This window comes from Oryzias latipes, chromosome 15 (genome assembly GCF_002234675.1).
Source record: "Oryzias latipes chromosome 15, ASM223467v1".
Lineage (NCBI taxonomy): Eukaryota > Metazoa > Chordata > Actinopteri > Beloniformes > Adrianichthyidae > Oryzias > Oryzias latipes.
Window position 1 is genome coordinate 28,507,597 of NC_019873.2, and position 19,877 is coordinate 28,527,473.

At 44.3% G+C, this 19,877-nt stretch overlaps 1 protein-coding gene and 1 long non-coding RNA gene across 9 annotated transcripts in view; one reads left to right on the top strand and one right to left on the bottom strand.

Annotated features, from left to right (window-relative positions):
• Positions 1 to 797: 797 nt before the first annotated feature.
• LOC110016558 lies at positions 798 to 5,156 on the top strand. The gene is made up of 2 exons (XR_002291892.2): positions 798 to 1,602; positions 1,864 to 5,156. It is a non-coding gene; the product is annotated as an uncharacterized LOC110016558 (long non-coding RNA).
• Positions 4,128 to 19,877, bottom strand: part of sipa1l2 (signal induced proliferation associated 1 like 2) — a 97,719-nt gene continuing 81,969 nt past the window's right edge. For 5 of the 8 annotated variants that reach the window (XM_023963585.1, XM_023963592.1, XM_023963589.1 and 2 more), the window contains 5 exons: positions 15,404 to 15,623; positions 12,250 to 12,381; positions 8,557 to 8,674; positions 6,254 to 6,332; positions 4,128 to 5,875 (listed from right to left, as the gene is read on the bottom strand). In XM_023963585.1, the coding sequence (XP_023819353.1) occupies positions 5,729 to 5,875; positions 6,254 to 6,332; positions 8,557 to 8,674; positions 12,250 to 12,381; positions 15,404 to 15,623 (696 nt within the window). In that variant the 3' untranslated portion in view covers positions 4,128 to 5,728. The remainder of the gene's footprint in view (positions 5,876 to 6,253; positions 6,333 to 8,556; positions 8,675 to 12,249; positions 12,382 to 15,403; positions 15,624 to 19,877) is intronic. The other 3 variants (XM_023963588.1, XM_023963591.1, XM_023963590.1) reach the window with 3 other exon arrangements.

Below are 19,877 nucleotides of genomic sequence, written 5' to 3' on the forward strand. Positions count from 1 at the left end.
AGCGGGTATGACGTCACCCATAATACTTCCAACTCCAGCCAAACGGAATCCAATCAGTCGCCATTTTTTCCACTATAAGGACACCACCAAGTGGGATCCATCCATCCATCCATCCATCCATCCATCCATCCATCCCAAAGTAACATCGATAATGGAGTTGAAGAATTCGATACTCAAAAGTTCCCTCAGTCCGGTTTTTCGTTTGAACCGATTGGCTGACTTGTGTTTCCACACTCTGACTGACTGAACACACCTGATCCAGGTAATCAGCAACAACGTGAGAGCCGACAGCCTGGACGTTAGCAGACGGAAACAGACCAGCAGTCATGTGTTGTTTTTCTGTTTGCGAACAACAGAGCGCCGCGCCGGGAAGCACCAACCTCAGGAAAACGTCCTACTGACATATCTGAACAAAAAGTGACATAAACTAAGATTTAAATACGTTTGAAGAACTGGAATGTCACGTCATAATGCGGCTGTCAAATAAGCGTCTTAGATCATATTCAGATTTCTCATAGCATGTCCAGCAGTAACGGGGGGGGGGATTTTAGCTTTTTTTCAGCCCCGTTGGACCCTCAGGAAAAGGGACGGGGATTTAAACTCCGTGAATTCTATTTACAACTGGTCACAAAGTTTACACCGAAACAGCAAAAATGCCGTCCCGTTGTCCCGTTAAAGCAGAGTCCTTTGGGTGGCAGAGTGGATTTGAGACCCCTCCCCTCGTGCCATGCCAGCTGTGCGTGAGGCACACTGGACCCCATTGGGGGTAACATGATCACAGCAAGGGTTGGAACCTGCAGCAGGACGGCATCTGCTGTGGGACCGTGGAGGCAGGACAACTGTGTTCCAGTCACAGGCTATTTCCAGTGACGAGAGACGAATCTGTGAGGAAGAGGAGGAGGAGGAAGGGGGGGGAGGGTAGCGTCACAAATGCCACAATTTCAGATAGGTGAAGATGACTCAAACTTTGGTGCTCCTCGGCATCGTCATCGTGCTGGCACAGCTGACTAAGCCTGCGTTTCTATTCCTCCAGCTTTTTTTTTTCCATTTCCAGTCTTCATAGCTCTCAATCCACTAATAATTTTTCAAATTTCCCTGATGCCAAAGTCACTTGGCGCCGGTCTTTAGATGCTTGTCAAAGTCAACAACGCTCCCCGGATCCCTCCTTCTTCTGAAACAGGCTACACTTTCGCCTTGTGCCAGTGTGAGCTCCCATCTGTTGTCCTGGCACCGTCCGTGTGCGTGGAGATTAACTACCTCCTAGCACTGCAAGCTGCTCCGGGCCAAACATGGAGCCGGCCCGCACAAACACAAGCGCCGCCACCTCCATGTCTTGCTGGCGGCGCTTAAATTAGATGGCTGTCAGAGCAGCAGCTCCCAGGAGTGTCCAGACTTTCATCTATGAAGGGTCCAGCCCGTCTTTTGCTCAGGAAGCAGCGCAGCAAAAAGGAAAACAAACCTGGCTGCGGCCCCCCCACAGGTCAGACTTTCACCGAAGATTAATCCATGAAAAAATGATGGACCCAAAACTGACACGGCCAGGATTTCTCGACCACAATGCAGTGCGGCTGCCAGCCAGCCCCGAGGGAGCGCCGTAGGTTGGTAGGTTTGTTCAGGAAGTAGGAAACGTATTTAATTGTTTTTTTTCTCTGCACCCAAAAAGGCTCGTAATTAATTATTCAGCAAGTCTTTTGCCATCCTGGCAGTGAAAACAACATCTGTCATTTATTTAAAGCCCATCAATTCACAAGGAATCCAGGCCTGAGCACATTAGGGTTTCATGTTTCAACTTTTAGCACATCTGCTGTTTATAAAGACAGAAAAAAAACTGGAAACTATTTTTTTTATCTGTTTTTACTGCAGGAACAAATGTGCTGTCAGAAGGATGTCCTGTCCCTGAGGATCCAAAGCCCCTTTCTTAAATTTAGACGCCAGCGTTTTGGCACATTTAGCTGTATTATGACTTCATTTTGGAAAAAATCTTAAAAAAAAAAAGAAGTTTACTTTACTTTACTTTATTTCAAGTAAAGCTCTACTTGAAAATGTTTAACTTTCTGTCCTGGAAGCGTGTTAAAAGAGAAAAAAATATGAAACTAAAAATAAAATGTGACTCATATAAAAATGACACCTGAAACCAGAGATCAGAGGGAAAACCTGGGACCTTCGACCCTGAACTTCAATCCACGGAGAAGGAACTACCTGGAAAAGAAACCAATGTGAAGAATTTAAAACTGGACCGAAGGACCGGATTGTTTTCCCTTGAAGTCACCGCCACAAACTGAAAAACTCACCGAAATTTGCACAAAATTGAACGGGTCCAAAAAATATACAACCACAACCAAACTTTTGTTGACCTTTGACCTCAGTAAGAGGCCGCCACCCTGAATAATAATAATAAAGCATCACCTACAGATTTAAACTCCTAGGGCCAGTTGTTCAAAGGTAAGCTGATCGGATTTTGGTGATCGGATTGGATCAAATCTTGAAAATGGGTTGTTCAAAAGGGAAAGAAGGAATCTGAAATCAGATTAGATCACAGAATCCAATCCTAGTTCTAATCTGGATCAAACCTTCAGTTTGTGTTGCTCAAAACTTGTCAGTAGGATTTGGATAACTTTGATCCAAAAAAACTGGATTATCCTGATCCCAACAGGGGGTAGGATTTAAAGGTGGATTCCAGGAGGGAAATGTAGAAAAACTTTAAAACTGGTCAAATAATACATTTGTTTCATTTAGTATTTATACTTTTATTTATATTTGCACTTGACTTGTGTAACCATTGTAACAGTGATGAAGTAGATACAGTAGACATAGGCTACCAATGAAGCTATAAAAAAGCAGAGCTTGGAAATGCTGGTCTCTCCTCCTCAGATAAAAAAACTCCCTGAACATTCTTTAACATTCATTTTTGTTAACTATTGGACATTTAGCCATTTTATTTAAGACGTTTTCAAAATATCCACAATGTATTTTTTAATGTATATTTGTTTTTTTATTTTTTGTGACTCAGATAAGGGGTCATAAAGGAAATAATGAATGGAAGTGGATGTTTGTTATTTTTGTGTTTTGTCTCAGAATAACAAACTCTCACAGTGACCCCATGTTGGCTCTTCTATCTGTTCTTTACATAGCTGGTAGCCCGTGTTGTGATATGTTGTCTCATTTAGAGCACAGCTAATCTGGATTTGGTAATCTTGAAAACTGTGTATCTGGATCAGGGTGATCCAGTCCAATGTTGCTTTGAAAAACCGGCATAAAAGTAAGACGGATTACCTGATCCTGCATAGGAAGAAATGTGATTTCCAAATCCGGATCATTTTGATCCAGATTAAACTTTTTGAACAACTGGCCCCTTGAGATTCGGATGAATCCCCCCCCCCCCCCCCCCCGACTCCTCGAGCATCATCGGGAAGCTAACTGGTGAAAGAAAGTTGGATTTAGACGTTTAGACTTTGAACGCCGTCAAAGTGGCGAGCTTTTTACAAAAACATTGTGAAAAATGAATACATGAATCACAGGCTCAAGCTGAGCGAAATGAAATAACATACGATATGAAGGCGTTAGGATTGTGGGCGTGGTCAACAAAAAAGGAAATCCAAAAATGCACTTTTGTTGATTCTTCTCAAAATTGCCTAGACCTGTCCGTCACCCCCAGGCAAGAAAAATAAATAAAACCAACAAAAAATAAGACGCCATTTGGAAAAAAAAGAAAGTTATTTTGTCACGTGAATGTCTGACCAGTGTGGCGGGGGCAGAGGGGTAGAATGTAGCACCAAACAACGGCACTCATAGCTTTTTTATTGTAAATTATTATTTGTATTAATTTCATGTTGGAAGATTTTCTGACCTCATTTCCTTCTGTGTTCTTCTTCTAATCCAAAGTACATCCATCTATTGATTTTGTGGAATCGATGGATTCTATAGAATCAATAGATGGTATATAGTCCATATAGTCCCGATATTCTATGGGAGGAGTCTCATCCTCGAAAGAGAGGTTGGTTCGCTGTGGCGACCCCTGATGGGAAAAGCCGAAAGACAAAGAAGATTCTATGGGGATGTGGATGGACCAAACTAGTTCCGTTTAAAGACTTCCTGCTATTTAAATCACAGAGAAGACAATCGGCTAAAATTTGTACAACTACATTTATTTTAAAAAACCAACCAAACACCCACCTGGGATGAAACAGTTAATGGAGAGAGACATTTTTAAAAGCATACAAACCAGCAAACCGTTAATCTAGCAGCATCCAAAAGTTGGAATCTCCAAAACCATTATTTATATATTCAAATATATAGTTTTGTCTTGTTTTTTATTTCCTTGTTGTCGAATTTCTTTTCTTTTTTTTCTTGCCCTGGCAAGCTACACACTTTACAACATACACAGAGCTTTATTTGTCCTTAGTGCAGAAAACAAAGACCCTTAATAAAATAAACCGCTTTAGGTTAAATAAGCTTAAATAATAGAGTTAAATACAAGACACTTCTGTGGCAGTTCTGTACACAAATAAACACATTTGGCATTGTAAGTGTGGTTCACCGGCGCTCGCACTAATGCTCTAGAAACCACTGCATAAGAACTCATTTTGCTGTCATCAACTACACACACGCAGACGCATTCACACATGAGATTAGATCGTGAGCCACAGACAAGGCATGTGTTTATCAAAAGAGAACAAAGAAACAATCCTTTTACAACCAGTTTTAGGCACAGGCTCCTCCAGCGTCATAAATACATATTCAATCCCACTGCTTCTGAAAAGAAAAAGGGTTCACGTTTTGTGCTAACTTCTTTTTTCTTAAACACAGTTTTGCAACTACCACTTTGTTATTGCTAAGACATGGTGACAGTGAATGAAAACTACTGACGAAGGTGTGCAGGGAAAAGCACAGTTGAACATCAAAACAACCGCCATGAGACCCTACAGCACAATACAGAGGAAAGAAAACGCAGGTGGAAGTGAGTTCTTTTCTAAAACAAATCAGAACATGTCGAACCTTTGAACCAGGCGTTCCCAAATCCAGCCTCCTGCTGGTTTTCCAGAAACCCCGCCTTTTCTGCTGCTGCGGCTGATTACCTGGATCGGGCGTGTTTGGCCAATAAGGAGCTTCAATGGCAGGATGGTTGGAAAACGGGCAGGACACCGACCGGCCCTCCAGGCCTGGATTCTGGGAACCAGAAATCAACCGAGAACCGGGTCTCAGTCCGGCTACATTCATCCCTTCCCATCGGGTGTTCTAAGACCGCCACCCGTGGACTCCTGGTGAAAGCAGACGCCACAATCCTCCTTCCCCCTCCCTGCTTCGTCTGTGAGAGTCGGCACAGAAACAGCGGCGTGACAGTGTGCGCAGTATTAGACAGTACAGCTAAGAATACAGTACAGTAGACTGACGTAGGTAGATTAAATGTCGACTACAGTAAATGAGCTTTACATTCCACTCCTGTAAAAAGATTCCAGGGACTCAGCGGGGGCCCCTGAGGGACTCCTTTCATAATTGTCTCTCGCATTGAAGGTGGTGAGGTTTCTCGAGCTGCCTTTTTCACCAGGATGAAGAGTGTGTGGAGGAGGATCCCAAAAACACGTCTCCGGGTCCGGACGCCGGACCCTTTGCAGCAGTCTCAAAAGCAAAAGGGATGGAGATGATGGTCATTTTTCCTCAGCCGTTCGTCCGTTTGTTTAAAAGGTTTTGATAAGGGGGCGTCTCCCCTCCAAGCGTCCGAGTCTGTGCCTCAGGGTTTCTTGTCGATGGTGTGAAAGAACCACTCTGTGAACTTCCTGAGCTGAGCCGCCGCCGTCTGGCTCTCCTCCTGCAGCCGCATGTTGTCCTGTCGTAGGTGCTGCACCTCCTCCTGTAACATTGCTTTGTCCTCTTTCTCCTGAACACACGAAATGGGAACATGAGGCAAAAAAAAGGACACAAAGAGGCCGCTAAAGCCTCAGCGATTACACCACCATCCGTCTTTTGTCAGCGCCGTGGAAACGCCAGAGCAGCTTTGTCCTCTGTCCTGATAAACGCGCGTTTCCTCTGTTTTAAGCGCATTAGCAGAAGTGGGGAAACACTTGGCTGCAGCAAAATAAGGAAATGGGAAATGGGATATTCAATTAAGTGGATGGGTTTGTATAAAGTAGGCTGCAGGGCTCCCATTACTCATTGTTAGGCTTTTGAAAGAGACGCGGCCCTTTCAGCTGATTTGAAAAAAGAACAAAAGTGACAAAAATAATAACTGAGAAATTAGCGGTAAACGTGAACTTGCCTTTCTGAGGTCGTTCTGCAGCTGCCTGAGGATAACCTCCAGCTGGTTGACTTTGCCTGTCAGGGTGGATGGGGAGCTGCTGTGGATTCACACAAGACAGTGCGAGAGGAGAGAAAACAAAGACTAATGAATTATAAAAAAGGATCTCAAATATTCATGATTTTCTTTTTTGGCCAAAAAAATAGATTAGTCTCCTTTTTATTCATGCATGATTGCGAGGCTAACCCTGATTACGTCTGTGGCATTTCTTTAATAGTTGTGAATGAAAAAGAAAATGATTCACTCAAAGTTAAAATCAAAAAACGCAAAGCTTTGAGTTAGCGAGCTCCGTCTTTCTTTTCATTTTACTTTTCTCCATTCAGCAATTCAAATGTTTAGCGGTTGACGTGGCAACGAGGCTGCGGTTCCTACCAGTAAACAAGGTTTCGGTATGTTGAGACCCGTCAACACAAAAGTGAAAATGTCTACATTTAGGAGAATCTCAATGTTTAAAGGTTTTTATACCATCAACTGAGTGAATTCTGGATTCTAAAAAAGTGATAATGGGGAAAAGGAGTCGTGGTCTTATAGCCTGAGTGTTTTAGATTAGGCCTCTGGTCTAAACGCTGTGGTAAGCAGAACAGAGGTGGACAGACGTTATTCCACAATTTCTCCCAACAAGAAGACTGTAGAAAAGATCTCTGTCCTTCAAATGTCTCTATGATGGACACGACAGGATCTCCATCAGATCTGACCATCACTGTTGTCTTTCATTCTAGTTTGTCGTCTGTTTTTCTGTCTTGTTTACCTTACTGCTGGATACAGAGGAAATAAATACTTTGATTCTTATTTCCTGAATGAAATTGTTTGTTGATCCACAGTCAATGGTGGATATTTAGCGATCCAGGAGACGACTGATGGACTTTGTTTCTCTGAGACAAACTTTTTCTTCATCATTTGGACCAAAATAAGCGGCAAGAGATGAACTTTCCCTCTGAAATGATGCTTCGTGTCACTTAACAGGATGTTTAGCATATAAACCACTTTCTCCCACTGGTTAGACCAGAGCGAGCAGCAGGTCTGATAGCAGTTACCATGACAACACGTACACAGTGTATCGCTTCTCATCAAAAACCATTTAAATGTCAAAAATAACAACGTTTAGGAAGTAATATTTGATGTATTATTCATTTCTATCATAGGTTATGGTGGTGTAAGCGGGATACTGCCGTTTGAGGTTTGTATTACCAGAAAGTAATTGATGACGCAGAAGCATCGACATGAACTTCCATGCTGTGACCCTGAAGGGCAGACAAATCACTCGACGCAAAAACATTTGAAAGCTCACAACGAACTTAAAAGCATGACATTTTTGGACATCTCTGACTGGATGAGGACGTTTGTCCATCATTGTAACTGGAAGTTATTTGACCTGAAGCCATACTGGAAATGCTCTTGTCTTCTGAAACGTTGTTTTGTTTTCTAAAACATAAGGCTGTTTGATCATTTTAGTTTAGTAACTTTATTCAGTTTACTGGAGTCTGTTATCTATGACCTTTAGAAAACAGTTTAACTGAGAAATGTATGAATTGATTTCTATTCCTACGACCCGAACAGATGGATCTGTCAGAGGCGAGTTAATCGCAACGACATAAACTATTGTGAAATCTTTTTAAAATTAGATTACTTGGTTACAATCCATATTGGAAAATACCATTACAATACAATGTGCTAGAATGTTCTAAGAATGTTCCCTTTGGATTCTCTGGATGTAGAAAAACAACAGTGGTGAACTTTAGGAAACTAACATGTGAATGGATTTGACATTCATTCTAGTTTACTTGTTGGTTTGGACACAGATTTCATTTAAACTTGATGATCTGGAAGAAATCCAAGAATCTGGAAAACTGTTCAGTAGCAGGAATTTCTGTCTGGAAGTTTGGATGAAGAGGATCTGATCCACTTTAGGTCAGAGACCTTGAGTTCATTCTGTTTTTTTAAACGTTATTAGAAAAAAGCCATTAATGAAGGGTGTTGCACATCCTCTGTTTCCAGTCTGGAGGAGACTCTCATCATGCTGCCGTGTTTACTTTCTGTCTGAACTGGGTTTATGTTTTTGACCAATAGGAACAAACGCTGGTCCGTCACACATTCTTCAAATGGTCATTTTTAGGATTAAATCTAAAAAGAAGAATCATCACAGTGCAGATTGAAAACTTTGGCCGGCCTGCAGCGCACTGGCACTCTGGGCGAGCCGGGATTGGACATTTACAGTTGGAGAGGAGAGCGTTTTTGGGTCTCTGCGTGTCACAAGTGAAGCCTACTCTGCTTCCAGTGCTGCGCCCTCAGCCTCCACCACCCGCCTGGTCAGCTCTCTGGATATCTGCAGAGCCTCGGCGCGCTGCATGTCCGTCATCGTGCAGAAAGAAGCCACGCGCTGGTCTGGGGACAAAAAAGAAAAGCCAAAAAAAAGTCAGATTGGGAAAATATGCTCCTTTTTTTGTCAGTTTTAATCTGAAATAAATGAAGTGAAAGGAAATAATTGCATGCATTCCTCACAGGAACTTATTCACGGTTTAAATGCATGGCAGTTCTCCTCTATAACCTCACAATAGGGAACAAGGTGCTAACAGGACATTTGTAGACAGACACAAATAAAGTCAGTCTCCTGGGTGTTTCCTGATCCCTTTAAGTTTCCTCTGACAGCTGTTTGGCTCACAATGGGCCAGGTCCCAGGGAGCAGTAAGACACCCGTCATGCCTGTTTTACCATATCAGGCCCTTAAGCTCCGTCAGAGCTGCATGCAAACACCAAAAGTTGGCGTGTTACACTTGGGACTCTTCAGTTTAAAGGCGTAATGCTCTTTTCTTTGAAAACCACTCACGCTCAAGCCCCTGGTCTGAGACTCAAGATAGTAGGATCTGCATATTCATAGGGAGGATTAAGCGAGGCCTTCCATTAATTTAGCCCCCAAATGAAAGCTAATCCACTCCCAGACAAAAGCTTGCGCGGCCCAGAGCGGGTTGCTCAAAAGCCGCAAGAAAGAGAAGGCAGGAATGCATTTCCATGTGAAAGAACATCTTCCTCATATTTGATGGCTGCATCAGAGAGATTAAAGACTTCCACGAGAGCAGAGATGGGCTCTGGGAATCTGCTCGTGTCCGGCTTTAGTGCTGATGAAGGTCAAAGCAAACAAATTCATGGAACAAGAAAAACGACACACTTTGGAACAGATTTATTTTTTTAGGAAAATAAATCTGGAAATGTGTTTTGGTTTCCTTTAAATCGGTGCTTCCAAACCTCTCAGGCCACAGACGGGTTTAATGTCAGACAATAAATTCATGGGTTCATGGCTTCCGATTTGTTTTTTTTTAGCTTCCAGAGAAATATCTGCAGCTGCCTTAACGTTTAATTGTTCAGTAGATTTGCTGTAGGAAGCAGTAAAATCTGATATACTTAACTAATAACTGTCATAATGGAAGATAAAAAAAAAAAAAAAATCAGATGCCAACCTCGCCTCATCTGACTGTTAAGGTGCAACTAATAAATCCAAAAAACCTATCGTAAAAGGTTGTATTTTTTAAATACCGTGAACCGCCATTTGAATAACTTTATTAGCAGCATCCTTGTTACACTAGACAGCCGGTTGCTGAATATTCTGCATTATTGTTATGGTCTGTGTAAAACTGTCACAATAAGTTCATGTTCAGAATAAAGACTCCTGTTTTTTTCTATTAAATGCAGTTTTTTGTATTTTATTTTGAAGTGGACCTCTTCCGTTTCCTCTTCAGAAACTTTCTGAATACACTTTTGTTTTGTTAACTTTGCTAGCTTTTCCGTTTAGCGGTCGGCGCAGCCACTTTAAGAAAGTGGCGGTTGGATTCTCGACACGAATGTGTCAAGAATTAGTCAGATGTGGTGGATATATTTTGTTTTCCAAAATAAAACTTCCTATAGAATCAGATTGAAGTAAAAAAAAAAAGTAGGCCTGTACCAACTATCCCATGGACCGGACCACTGCTTTAAACCATTGTACAGATTTCAGTTTCTGCTCTTTTCCAGCATCGCTGGCTCTGATTCGTCATTTCCATGAGTCCTGTGCGTCTCAGTCGGGCTCCTTTCCTCCAGCTCTACACAGAACTGGTTAAACGTACATGGCATCATGACAGCCCGCAGCCACGCCGCGCTCACCAACGAGGCTGCCGTTCACACGGACTGCCGTGACGAGCGCCTTTCCACTGTCATGCAGACTTTTCCTCATGTCTCTGCCTTCATGATGGACTCCGGGCTCCGGGGGCAGAAATGAGTCAGATATGAACCCGAATGATCAAAAGTTAGAGCGCCTGGCCGCTGATCGGGGTCAAATGGAGTTCAAGTGAGGATGGGAGGGAAGAAAGAGTCATGGTGTTTGAGGATTTCCATGGGAAATGCACCGACAGGAGAATGAGTAAAAAGTACTTGAAGAAGAAGAAAAGTTAAATAAATGATGACGCTGCCTTTGCTGTGATAAAACGCCTCAAAGAACGTGAGCTTTATGCACCCCAACACATTTGTCATTGCTTGATGATCAGGAAAAGAGAAACCTGAGATCCACCAGACACACAGAACCTGACAGGAAAATTGGTTCCATCTTTATGGCTTTGGGGCGGGGGCTCATTTTCCTGTGTAACATAGGAAAACCAAAGAAGGAGCTCGGGGGAGACGGGAGCAGACGGGACCTCCTCCAGCACTCAAAACAGGAGCACACAGCTTATACAAGCCTAAGCGAGCTGGCACAGCAGATTACAGACACAGCAGGAGACATAGAAAAGAAAGTACAGCCTCTTTTTATGAGGGGGGGTGTAAAGTTTAACATTCAACCTCAGATAAACAGCAACATTAGCTATAATTAGCAGTCAATGAGCCAGAAAGCAGAATTCTGCAGGATTTCTCTTATTGTTGCACCTGATTAAACAACAAAAATCTCTTTCATTCATTGATCACCAGCATTTAATCTGATCTGAAAAGGACATTTTGGTGGTTTGCAGGTTTGAGGAAAAACTGCAGCGTATTTAGTGGATTTAGTTTTTTTATCAAGAAATATCAAATATCAATTTGACAGATTTATAGTCGGATTTACAAACTAAAAATGATGCCATAGTCACATACACCCTACGGGGGGCAGACTGGTACGGGTGCTGCAGGTTTTCGGGTTGTCTGACCCGGACCCGGCGACTGCATCTTAACGGAAGCAGAGGCGTGTCCTGCAGGTCTTTTGAGGTTTGTACGGCCGCCTACAGGGATGTATACAGGGCGTGCGGTAAGTATATGGGGAAGTATTCATAACGCTACGCTGCGAGTACTCGCACGCTAATGCTGTACGCACAGGGTGTGCATGTGATCCAGTGGCTTCCGTAGGGCACCTACACTGTGTTTGTCTAATTTCATCATTTCTAACAGGCTGCAGTAAGGAGCGTGCACGCATTACGTGAACAGCACTAACAAGAGTTTTTGCACAGTCTGCAGAATTTGTAAATCCTGTGGGGATTGGAAAAAAAGATGTGTACGGCACACCAATGTCTACATACTTGCGTGTTGTATAGGTGTTCTCTACGACCTGTCGCCTGCAGGATGCCTACAGAAAAGTGTGCATGAGCGTTTTCCCTCTACGTTCCCTGAGCGGCCTACAACCTTGGCATTTCATGTGGGCCACTTGGGGACAGGTTTATTTCTTTTTTTTTGCCCACAAACGGCCCATATCCTCCAGTAAGGGCAGTTGGGAACGAGGCTTTAGCTCTTCTAAGACTTTTTGCATTTTTCTCTAAAAAGACATGGCTGTTGCTGAGCTGAAGTTGTTTTTACTGAACCGTTATGGTAAAGACGTCAATATTCTTTATGTCCAAACAACAACTGAACAGCAGAAAAGAGGCTGTACTTTTTCTCTACTTTAATGTTAAATGCTATATAGCCTTAAAAAAAGCCAGGGGGGGGGGGGGGGGGTCACGCCAGGTGCCAGCAGCTTTAGGCAAGCTGGTTACCTTCAAAGGCCCGTGCTGCATCAACCAGGTGAGACCAGTCCAGGCCTGAGGCAGTGTCTGGGAGGGGCATGAGGCCCGGGTCGCTGAACTTGGCCCTGTCCGCCAAGGAGCCATCAGAGAACCAAAACTCACCTGCAGAGACAGGCAGGCATTGGGGTGAGAGTCTGAGCCCGGCCGGGGGCTTACGGCTAACCCTTCAGCCGTCCGTTCGTGTGCGTAGATAACAGGAGGGAGGGGGAGGGGGAAAGCTGGGAGTTTTTATTCAACTTTTATTATCTAACTGTAGAGCATCACATGACATATGCTGCCTTGTCAGTCTCTGATCAGCTCTAACCTGGATGTCTCCTGGAAATGCTCCCCGCGGCCATATTTTAGGAAAAGCTTCGTATGATGGCATGAAAGGTTCAAGTCACATCAGAGGAACTTCCTGTGAACCCCTCTGAGAGCGGATAAATGACTAATCTGAATGTCCTCGATCAATACCTCCTACTCCTTCCCTTGGTCCCTCACATCCCATGTCCCTGTAAGCCCTGAAAGACAGAACGTAGTAAACAAGCTCCCATTCCACAGAGGGGCATTTCAGAAAAAAAGTGGGGAGGCAGAGAAAAGACCGAGAGCTGGAGGTGATGCTGACACCATCCTTTCAATTTGCAAAAGCTTCTCAGAGCTTGAGTGGCTTGCTGTTTACCAAATTGGGTTTCCAGTGCGGGAAAAGAGAGAGCCTCTGTTCTCAGCTCCCCTTTGAAACAACAAGGGATGCAGCAGATTGACAAGCCTGAAGAGGCTGGAGAGAAAAACATCTTCCCAAAGCCCATTTTCTATCTGCAGCAGCAGCAGGAGACAGGTGAGGAACGCTATGGAAATGAGACAGCGGGGACAGAGGGGGCAGGAAGGCGCCGACTGATAAGTAAATAATGTATGACAGACACTGACAACACAGATGGAAAAACTGGCATTCTCACGTCAGAGAGGCTCAAACCCAGCAAAAGTAAAGGCGGGAACCATCAAACCTCTCATTTGGGTGTATTTGCTGGGAGGAAGGCGATGAGCACAGGAGGGCGGAGCAGCCGGCAGGGACAGGTGTCTGCTTAATGAAGGAGGAGCGGACGAGCAGCCTCACCCATTTCAAATTAGCCGTCTATATCGGGGAGTGTTGCTGGAGAGTGGTGCCAATTAAATCAGTGCAGAACGAGTGGCTCTTCAAATAAGTTTATGTCAGAACAGGAAATCAAGAAGCCACTTCCGAGCAAAGAGTCTATTAGAATTTTGTCCCTGGGGGATTCTCCCTAAAACAACCCAGTTTGTTTGTTTTAAAAACCCACTCCAATGAAAATGACGTTTTTTGGTGTTTTACACATTTATTTTTTGTTGTTGCATTTTTTCTGATGAAGGACATAAATAAAGAAAATTAGCCTTAAAATAAAATGTCTGACTAATTTATTATTGATTGTTGTGACTCAGGAGCGTAGGAAAAAATGAGGTTGGAACATTTTCATATTTGTGACACAGAAAATACGCTGGGCGGACCACTCTGCTCCTTTCTGATGCATCCACTTGCAGTCAAATAGATCCACATACACTCACTGGCCATTTTATTAAGTCCACCTCAGTTGGACCCTATTATCCTTCAGAACCGCCTTAATCCTTGGTGGCATCGACTCAACACGGTTCTGGAAACATTCCTCAGACTTTGGTCCATGTTGACATGACAGCATCACTCAGTTGCTGCAGATTTGTCTGCTGAACATCCATGATGCTGGTCTCCCGTTCCACCACATCCCAAAGGTTCTCTACTGGGTTCTGGTGACTGTGGAGAACGTCTGAGTCCAGAGAACTCATGGTCATGTTCTAGAAACCAGTCTGAGATGATTCCAGCTTGATGACATGGAGCCTCATCCTGCTGGAAGTAGCATCAGAAGATGGTCCACTGTGGTCAGAAAGGGATGGACATGGTCAGCAACAATACTCAGGTAGTCTGTGGTGTTGGAACCATGCTCAGTTGGTACAAAGAAAACATCCCCACACCATGACACCACCACCACCAGCCTGAACCGTTGATACAAGGCAGGATGGATCCATGCTTTCATGTTGTTGAGGCCAAACTCTGACCCAACCATCTGAATGTGGCAGCAGAGATGGAGACTCATCAGACCAGACAAGGTTTTTCCATCTTCTATGGTCCAGTTTTGGTGAGTCTGTGTGAATTGTAGCCTCAGTTTCCTGTTCTTAGCGGACAGCAGTGGTACCCGGTGTGGTCTTCTGCTGCTGTAGTCCATCTGCCTCCAGGTTGGACGTGTTGTTCTTTCAGAGATGCTCTTCTGCAGACCTCGGTTGGAACCAGTGGTTCTTTGAGCTCCTGTTGTCTTTCTATCAGCTGGAACCAGTCTGACCTCTGACCTCTGGCATCAACAAGATATTTCTTCCCACCGAACTGCTGCTCTCTGGATATTTTCTATTTTTGGACTATTCTCTGTAAACCCTAGAGATGGTTGTGGGTGAAAATCCCATTAGATCACTAGTTTTTGAAATCCTCAGACCAGCCCGTCTGGAACCAACAACCATGCTACGTTTAAAGTCATCAATCACCTTTCTTCCTCATTCTGATGCTGCTCTACATGGATTGAGTTGCTGCCGTGTGATTGGCTGATTAAAAATTGGGTTAAAGAGCAGATGGACAGGTGTAAAGTGGCCAGTGAGTGTATGTTTTGTTTTTCCTCGTCTGAGCTGGAATCTGGATCTAAACTGTACGGCTGAATAGCTCCAATATCGCTCGCCGTTTTTGTGGCACCGCTAATGTTAGCTTGGGGGTGTGAGGGGCTGTAAGCTAGTGGGAGAGCACCTAAACAGATAACTCAGTTGTGGCTGACAGGAGGGGGGTTGGGGTTGGTCCACGTCAACAGTCTCGCCCAAATCTCAGAAGCAAATTAACTACTGCCGCTCTGCAGAAACTATGTCCTCGAAAACAACACAGGTTTTCTTTATTTTGGGCTAAAAATGGCATCATCATAAATAAAAGACCACTGGAAGCACTTTGTAAATAGATCTGAAGATGATCAGAGTGGGTCTTTAAAGTGTGTTAGCTTTAATCTGTAAAGATTCCCCTTCAGTGTTGTTCAATTCTGCACAGCAGAGAAACGCTTCTGTCTGGACTCACTGCGCAGGTTGGAGGCTCCCTGGTTGTGGACCATGCGGGGAGGCAGCGTGCTGTGGTATGGCGGCGTTGTGCTGAACAGGATGTCGTTGGGCATGGCTTGATCCAGCATGGAGCTGCGCGAGCTGCCGTACGACGAGGCTTTGCGATTGCTGCACACGCTCTCGTCCGACAGCGTCCGGTACAAGGAGCGCCTCGGAGACAGACTGCCCACGCCGGACACCTGAAAGAGGAGAGGAAGACATGATGGAGCTTTACGTTACTGCAGTTTACATCGGGGTCGGGGTGTGGGTGTGTGTGTGTGTGTGTTTGTGTGTGTGTGGGAGGGGGGGGGGTGTCAGGAATCAATTACAGTCTTTACTGTCAGGAAAATGTAAATGATTGAGCACAGCCGGAGAGTGTCTGACAGAGGTGGAGAGATGGGGATGAGGCTGATGGAGGTGTTGACAGAGGTCACTGCCTGTGGCAGCAGCGGTCACTGAGCACAATGTGAGGAGCCACAACCACTGAAGAGTGTGGCTGACATGGAACCAGCTGGAGGACGACCAACGAGGCAGCCCGGGATGGGAGAAGCATTTACATAGAAAAGGTTTGCACAAAATTTATTTGAATCGAAGCCGGTTTGAAATCTGCCGTGGGATGATCTTGATTTGGAAGGCAGGACTTTAGCTCAGCGTACGCCTCGATTCCTCTTTTGTGTTTTAGACACTCTACTGCTGCTCCTGGGGTCCGTGTCCCATCTATGACCCAGTTTCTCCACGGCTGAAACTGGGTCATAAGACGGACTAGCCTCCATCTGACTAAGAAGTGATCAAACATACATTTATACTCACTGCAGAGGGCTGGGATTCTATGAGCCATATGATGAGCACTGCAAGTCTGTGCATTCCACCTAAACATCCACCCACTCTTATGGACTAATATTTTGGGCAGCTTTGAAGTTCTGTCATCCTGCTTTAGTAAGAAAAAAAGATTTTTTTCCAGACTGTCATTGTTTTCATCATTTGATTCGGTTGCAGCTTCTTGGTTTCTTTGTTTTCGTGTTACACAGTCAGACCTCAGGGTTAACTTGCAGGAATAATGCCTGGGGGGCTTAGCAAGAGCCCTGAACTCTTTCTGTTTGTAAATAATCGCTTCCTCCAGAGAATGATGGACTCCAAATTGTTTGGAAAAGGCCTTTTGACCCTCCAAGATTGATGTGGAGCCACATTTGCTCTTCTGTCTCTTCCATAATTTGAACCGGTGTCCTCTGTGACCCGCGGGAGATGGTTCAGACCAACAAACTGCCAAAACAACAGCTTTTACAGTGGAGGTCAGAAAGAGTCAACTCCTGTAAAGACCTCAGCAGAACTGAGCTCTTTCTTTTATTTAAGAACAACTGGGCTTTTGTTTTTACTCTCATCTTGATTTCCACTGAGCTTTGTGTTCAACAGGCAGCATTTAAATCCTTTTAGGCGCAGAGCAAAGATCATCATCTTGTTTGGACATGCAGATGTGGTGACACAGACTACAGAGGGGCGCTGGTTCAAGTCCTGGAACTGACTGATTGATAGATGACCCAGCAGGCTTGCAATGGGAATAGAAGAGACTTTACTCTTAATGGAAAAAAGCAAAAATTAAAGCGGCGATCTGTGTTTTGAGGCCCACAAGCACTACCCGCTCCCGCCACCCCCGTTGCCCTCCGTTCACCTGCCCTCACTGGCTGAGCAGCAGCTTCAGGCCCTTCATTCTTCCCTTCTGCCTTTGCTACCCTGGTCAGAGATGCCCACGACAAATTCAGGAAGAAACCCACTTTTTTCAAAATAGCTGCTTTTCTGTTGGATTTATCTCCATAGCAACCATTAAATGTTTTGGTCGCCTGGGGTTGACGAACTTGTCTATGTACGTTTTACAAGAATCGGTGAAAGTACATTTTTAGATTTCCTTGGCAACTGGATTTTTTTTGTGTGCTAACCACGCCCACAATGCTAATATATTCATATTGTATGTTATCTCTGAGGACAAGCTCCTGCCAACTTATGAAAACAAGCGGGTTGCCAGCCCCGCCCCCTGGCTGACACACACCCCCACTTTGGTAAATGGTAAATGGCGTATACTTATATAGCGCCTTTCTTCCTACAAGGACAAAGCGCTTTACAGTCACAGACCCATTCACCCAGTCACACACACATTCACACACTGGTGGTGGCTCCGCTGCCAAACACAGCCGCCTGCCTACCACCAGAGGCAAGGTGGGGTTCAGTGTCTTGCCCAAGGACACTTGGACACATGGGCGTGCAAGGCGGGAATCGAACCTGCAATATTACGATCATGGGACGACCGCTCTACCGCTGCACCACGGCCGCCCCCTTTCTCTATGGAGCTAGCAGGGATCAACAAATGCTTTCATTGCACAAAATGTACATTCATCTTTGCAAAAGTTCAGATGTTGTTTGTTTTTGTGAGTGAGACACAAACACGATGCTGAGGCCGGCTCTAGGTTGACGTCATGAAATGGGCGGCACCCACATGTAGCGAAAGGCGGAGCCTCAGAGATCGAGTCGTCTTCCTTCTGGGTAGGTTAAAAGTTCAGAAAAATAACTCAAATTTCATAAAAAAAATCTTTCTTTAGGTTGCCAAAGGTAAGATATTATCGTATATATGTATGTTGTTTACTATAAAAGGCAGCCTCTTCCTGAGGTCATAGGTCAATGAACTTTGGTTGTTGTTGTAAATTTTAGCTGGCACCGTTAGTGTAAAAGGTCGCTCAAAGATTTTCTTTACCTGTATTTTAGGAAAATGCGGAAAACACTAGATTTCACAAAATATCCGCCAAGACGTGGGTCTGTGGCCATCCCATAATAATTTCAAAACCTCCTTTAGATGTCCCTGACAATTGTCTTCTGGATTTTGTTTTTTAGAAATGTTAAATTAAATTTTTGCTGGTTTCTCCCGCTGTGATGTCATCATTTTTGGGGGTGGGGTCTTCCATTATGTCCAAAATTCTTTTCACCGGGTAACACAAGTTTAGGTTTGGGTTTTTGAGTATGTGGCAGTATCAAATTTTGGCTCAAACCTGCAGTAAGAAGAATTGTGAAAGCGATCTGGTGCTTCAGTCCAGGACTTCTGCAGGACGGAACCACAAAAAGGAACTTCCTGGTTGAAAGACGAACAATTCTGTGGCTAGATTCAGTTCACATTAGCACAAACGGGCAGTTGCAGTGGCTGTTTATGCAGCATTTTTTTGTTTTTCTAAAGAAAGTTTCTCTTTCGGTTCCCTGATCTTTGATCTTTTTGTCTTTTTTCTTTGTTAAACACAGCTCTTTGGCAGCAGGTATGTTCATTTTCCCTCCTAGTGTGACAAACACAGAAGGCAGAACTCCAGAACAGCCATTAAGGCTAACTGCAGATAATCTACATAATAGGTCAATTAAATAGTTGACCTAATTCTGCCACATTGATACGAGGATGGTGGCTAATTTTCTTGTTAGATGTGAGCCGCAGTTTTTTTCTTTTCCCCTTTCCTGTTGCTGAGGACACAGACAGAGAAACGGCTTCCAGATCCAGTGATGGATGGTTGATGGAAGTGTAATAAGGTTAATTCGCTCAGGTCAGCGAGATAATTGATTTAAGAAGAAATCCAGCTAATGCAAACCGCTGCGGCGGCCAGAGAGAACATCTAAAGTGGTTCAGGAGGAAACAAAAGTCAGGAGGGGAAATCCTCTGACTAAACCGAAACCACCATAAATATGCTCGTGTTTCTTCTGTAGCTGGAGTTTGGACAGAAGATCTCCCCATATAAAACACACAAAACCACCAAAAGCCCGGCCCCATCCATCATCATCTCATTTATGGTACATAAATACAGCAAAAGTGACATCAAAAGTGGCCACAAATGATACACAGAGCAGCTGTGCGAGTGGGTAATTGTCTGCTTTGGGCTTACCAACTGTAACTAACACTGGACTTCTATCCCCTCAAGCCAACACCCCAATCCATCTCAAAGACGGACCCCCCCACAAATCTCACGCTGAGACTTTAACTAACTGTCCTTAAAGCAGCTCATTGTGTTTGTTTTTAGGATTCCACAAAAACCTCTTTTAACTGAATTCACTGCTTTCTAATGTGATGCAAACACACATTTAGAGCCAGAAGAAACAGATTCACTCAAAGGAAATGTTCCTCTTTAAAGCCGGCTCCTCATTACTGAAGGCCAATCAGATCAGGCTCTCCCTCCCTCCACCTCTTCTCTGAACCCAGAGTTTTACACCGTGTGGAAAACGTGTGAAAAGGCTGAAGGATCAGTCGAATGTGTCCCGGACTAACAGCACTTTGTAGAACAGCTACGCTCTTATCAGCAGTGCCAGCAGTTACCACCAAGATCTTCCTGATTCCCCCCGACTTTCCTCCTCGCACCGCTCCCCAAACAAAGAGGAAAAGCAGCGCCGGATCCCTTTGACGTCCCCCTTTGGGAGGATGTGCTGGACAGCCACCTATT